The following is a 5,182-nucleotide window of genomic DNA, read 5'->3' on the forward strand; positions in this document are numbered from 1 at the left end:
AAAGAGAACAAAGGCTCGCAGACGGCAGGCAGCACCGTAATTTGACCAAGAGTACCGGTTATTATTAAAAGTGATCTCAAAATGAGTTTACCGGTAGTTCAAATCATTAAAATGAACAGTTGAGCTATATGATTGTGCACTCTTCCACTGGTCATGACAGAGATGCTATACACAGGTTCAACAGGTTCATTGCAGGAGAAATTATGCTTAGCCTAGCTTTTCTCCACTATTACAGCGAACAGTGGAACCTAGCTCGCGAAATCCTTTGCATGTGGGATGAGCGACACAGCCAGGATTAGAACTCATGACTTCTTGGTTCATAGGCAGGGTCATTAACCACTAGACTATATTATATATGTCTGCATACTACCCTAGCAAGTGTACAACAACAATAATTTACATTCTAGTCACTCTTTCTCAACTGGCCCTCCGACCGGCCACACTTTCAGTACATGTAATATAATATGTGTCAAAGGTTCTTTAACATGCTCTGAGCGTCACTAACGGAAGCTAGATACTCATCTTCACCCGAGTCTGGTGAAAAAAAGTTGTTAAGTGCCTTTCCCAAGGGCATAACATCAGGGTCTGCTATCAGTCTCCTGGATTTGACAAAATGTTCACGAAACTCTTCAGCCTTCACAACTCACAGCTCTATGGGGCCATGGCATCTATACCTGTGCTTTGTCTCCCTTGAACAGTCCATCCAGGATCAGGTACGTCCAGAACAGCGGCCACTCACACTCGATCCCCTCAAACACAGACAGCTCCCAGGGTTCATAGTGTAGCCTACCCGAATCCTGGGGAAAATTGGATATTGTCATGGGATGGAAAATACACAATGTACATGTATGTGATGAATACACAATGTAGAGTAGTCCATTAAATTCAAAATAAAAGTTTCCTCAACTAAACATCCACTTTAATACTGAAAACAACAGTTGTCACTAAGTACATGTACATGTAAATCAAAGTCATACCTCCATTGGAGTCTTATAACCATCTCGTAAGAATCTAGACAGTCCATAACGACCCTGCAAAGACAAAAACTGATTATAAGCTGTGAAATATGACTAATACATTGGTCTTAAGGATAGGGATGGATTCTTCCATCCAACCATCCATCCACTTTGCCGTCATTGTTTTCCACAGTCTCTTATCAGATATTATCCATAATAGTTGCACCCCCTCCCAAGCGTATCCCATTCATGCAAGGTCTTGCTCTTCCAAATCGTGGCTTGTCCCCCCCCCCCCTTCTTCTTCCTGCTGGGCTCCAGTTGGAAATTGATTCTTTTGTATCCCAAATGGTGCATCTTTTCCACTGGTTTTCCTTTCCTTGCAATTCTTCAACAACTCTATTATACACACTAATGTTACAAAAAGAGAGGATACAGTATGTGTGAGATGTGTCCTCACCTCTAGTTTACTGATGATCTCATTCTTTGTGAGGTTGCTGAGATCCACGTCCTCCACAGCAAAGGCTGGATACGACAGGATACTGAGAAGACTGGCATCGATTTCCTGTCAGAGAAAGAAAAAGAACATGATAATATTTGCAAACACATGCTGTCTGTAGATAGTAATGGTTCTTTGATACATAATTCCTTTAAAAAAAGATGACAAGAGAAATCAACAAGATCAAATAGAAATATGATATGTTAATCAGTGAGGTGTTTTTTCTCAAACCTTTGACTTTGATTCCCTTGGCAGCATGGATTCCAGAATAGCCTGTTGGACAATCAAAAGAGATGGCATCAGTGCATATTAATTATGATGAGGACATTGATACAGCAAGTATCAGAATGCAATTATAAACAATGTACTGGTAAGTTGTTTAAGTGTTACTAGGATAGAGTAACAAACTTCAAGAATGCTACGATAAGCTAAAATGATGTTTCAGAACATGTACAGAATTTGTAAGAAAAATCATAGAAACATTAAAGCAGATGATGGTAAATGAAATCTGTTCTGATAGATAAACTAGCACACTTTGATAAGTCAATAACGAATGAAGACATGATGAGGTGCCCTCTACTGTTCTTTGTTATACTGCAGCAGTTATAAGTTGTACTGACCTTACACTGTGAGATCTCATCAGCCATGACATGTATGATGGAGGCGGGGCCTCCTCTGGACCCAAAAAGGTCCATCTCTTTTATAGCCTCCAGAGAAGCCTATATACATCAGGAAAAACATCAGTTATAGGATATGTATAACTTAACACTAGCAGTAAGTTCCCATAATTAGTTGAGATGTCTTTCAACGGAAAATATTACAGACTTTGTTTGGACACAACCCAAAGATTAACTGGGGGCAAATGAGAAACTGTATGACACCTATATATGGCACCAGAAATAAAGCACATGAAGATTTGGGAATGAAGTTTTACCAATTAGCACCAACTTTCCAACAAATGTTTCATTTGTTTTAGCACAAACTGCAATACAACTTTACCTCAGAAGTAATAGAATTGTGGGTGCTTCATACATACTCATTTCAAACTGTAATGTCTTTGAAAACAGATTACTTTTCTACGCTACTAGAAGAACTACATGTAAGTGTCTGTTATGATAGAAGGTTCCTCTGTCCACATATATGTTTTTCCCAGTTGAACATACCTTTGCCATCCCAATAGAGCTAGCATTCAGCTCTGGCCAGCCATGGTTGGTCTTGTCTCCTCTCTCCCACATGCCATAGTCCTGTTCATTTTGGGGGGGAAACAGTCAAACATATTGTGCTTCAAATTCTGGACTTAAATCCTTTGTAGCTTATAATGTAGCATGTGTAACTTTCAATTGTTTTGATCATTACTGGTAAGTAAGGAACTCTAACTGTAAACAGGTACCAATGCATATGTCACAGGGGAGATTGGAATCCAGGGGGATTCGGAATCCCCCTAGGGGAGATTGGAATTCCAATCTCCCCTAGGGGAGATGGGAATTCTAATCTCTCCTAGGGGAATCTGGAATTCTCCTAGGGGAGATTGGAATTCCAATCTCCTCTAGGGGAGATTGGAATTCTCTGGAGTTCTACTGGGATTCCAATCCTTCCTAGGAGAATCCAGAATTCCCCTAGGGGAGATTAGAATTATATCAGGACATTCTTTGAATCTGCCAGGAGTGGCTTCAAAGTTTCGAACAATGCAACAAAGGATATGTCATTTTTCTAACAATAAAGCGTGGCGCGTTGGTACACCCGATCCCTCGATCTCGGAAGTTAAGCAACGCGACGGTCCGGACAGTGCTTGGATGGGAGACCAACCAAGGACGTCCGGATTGCTATAGCCTCACGAAGCTTTCCACGAAATCGTCTTCCGGGAGGGACGTAAAACGGGGGTCCCGTGCTCGAGGAGGTGCCTCGACCACGTTAATCAGCCTCATTACTCATAATGGGTACCTACTGGCTGGCAAAATACACCTGGTGATTATATCTTACACTTCATATCTAACATTTTTGACAATTAAAGGTTAAGAATACTTCTCTGCAGTGTAAAATAGCAAATTATGCTATACTATAGCTCATTAAACTTAACATTTTCAAACATTCAGTAATAGAGGAGAATCCAGAATTGTACCAGGACAATCTTTGACTTTACCAGAAATTCAGATAAGTAACTTTATACGAAGAAACTGGCAGAAAAAAAGACCAAAAGCAACAATTAAAAAAAACAATGCAACATAGGTAACTGGAAAAGCTGGTTGAGAACATTGAGTCACTAACCCATTATGGTCGTATGCAAATATCACTAATATGTAAATCAGCTAGATTTGCATATGCCATTATAAGTTAGTGACTCGATACATAAGAGCTCATTTCCATCTCACAAGCCAGAAGGATTCCAATCTCTCCTAGGGGAGATTGGAATTCCAATTTCCCCTAGGAGAATTCCAGATTCTCCTAGGACAGATTAGAATTCCCATCTCCCCTAGGGGAGATTGGAATTCCAATCTCCCCTAGGAGGATTCCGAATCCCCCTGGATTCCAATCTCCCCTGTGACACATACATGTAACTGAGAACTCATATTACAATGGATCAAGTATAGCCATACTTACAGGAGTTCTATAAGCAGACTCTACATAGAAGACCAAGTTTTGAATGAAGGCCACTTCATCCAGGGTAAAAATTATCTGCAAACCTGGAAGAAAAAAAAAAAGGTCTATGTACATGTATCATTGCTGTCATATAGATCTAGTTTCAAAAATGCCACTTATGATCAGTAATATCATCTGCCAACATCTTACATACAGAATGTACACTGTGGATAAAAATATCTAACATTCCTTTTAAGATACCCTCTTTGACACATGTCCTTTCCCTTTTAATCCAACAAAACAATAGTTGAAGGCTTGTCTATGTATTGTAATTCATAACTGTGGGTAACAGTCATGTACAGGTTACATTTCGAGCCCTACAGATGAAGTTATACATACCAGACGCTGTCATCTGGGCCAGCATGAGGATGTAGAGGGAGGTGGCATCTATCTGCAGATGTCCCCACTCCTTGTCTCCCACCACAGTTCCACAGGTGGTGATGTTGTACTTGGCGTGCAGGGCGTCCGTGGTGGCCTGCGTGTACTTGAACTTCTCCAGTTTGTCCACCTGTGAAAAGATGAGGGTTAAATAAAGTCATACTTCCTTTTGATTATCTCAGAGACATTGTATATATCATTGGTGATTGTCACTGCTCTCCTCCCATAACCCATATTCTGCTGGCAATTGTTTTGCCAATTTAATCTCCCTTATACATGCCAGTTGCTACATGATGTTATCAAACCTTACAGGGTGTCTGACACACCTCCAGTAACCATGGTGACAGCTGTCTGTTTTTGTTCTGAAGAGAAGAGGAAGAAACGGAGCAAAAGCAATACTGTAAAAGCAAAAATTTTTCTATTATGGTACACTACGAAAAGTCCCTTTTCCCGCTACCGCAAAATTAAATGCATTTACAGTATTTCCCTTCTGAGGGTAAACATAAGAACATTAAGAACAAAGTTGACCCCTGACCTGTCTCATCATGCACTGCAGCAGTCCCCTCATCAGTTTGACCACGCTCTGCTCTAGCTCGTAAGCCTTGGCTCGATCCTCGTCCATGTCTGCAGTCTTCCTGTACGCCAGCGACAGCCCCCACACCGCCATGATGCAGTACAGGTTGTCCCGCACCCACGCATGGTTCTGGTCTATACT

At 41.0% G+C, this 5,182-nt stretch overlaps 1 protein-coding gene across 1 annotated transcript in view; it reads right to left on the reverse strand.

Annotated features, from left to right (window-relative positions):
* Positions 1-5,182, reverse strand: part of LOC118419364 (phosphorylase b kinase regulatory subunit alpha, liver isoform-like) — a 56,098-nt gene that overhangs the window by 48,000 nt on the left and 2,916 nt on the right. Inside the window, exons 3-11 of the mRNA XM_035825726.1 lie at positions 5,003-5,175; positions 4,429-4,597; positions 4,051-4,133; positions 2,616-2,696; positions 2,073-2,171; positions 1,684-1,725; positions 1,414-1,518; positions 978-1,031; positions 674-797 (exon numbers count right to left, since the gene is read on the reverse strand). Coding sequence (XP_035681619.1) covers positions 674-797; positions 978-1,031; positions 1,414-1,518; positions 1,684-1,725; positions 2,073-2,171; positions 2,616-2,696; positions 4,051-4,133; positions 4,429-4,597; positions 5,003-5,175 — 930 coding nt within the window. The remainder of the gene's footprint in view (positions 1-673; positions 798-977; positions 1,032-1,413; positions 1,519-1,683; positions 1,726-2,072; positions 2,172-2,615; positions 2,697-4,050; positions 4,134-4,428; positions 4,598-5,002; positions 5,176-5,182) is intronic.

This window comes from Branchiostoma floridae, chromosome 7 (genome assembly GCF_000003815.2).
Source record: "Branchiostoma floridae strain S238N-H82 chromosome 7, Bfl_VNyyK, whole genome shotgun sequence".
In the NCBI taxonomy this organism is placed as follows: domain Eukaryota; kingdom Metazoa; phylum Chordata; class Leptocardii; order Amphioxiformes; family Branchiostomatidae; genus Branchiostoma; species Branchiostoma floridae.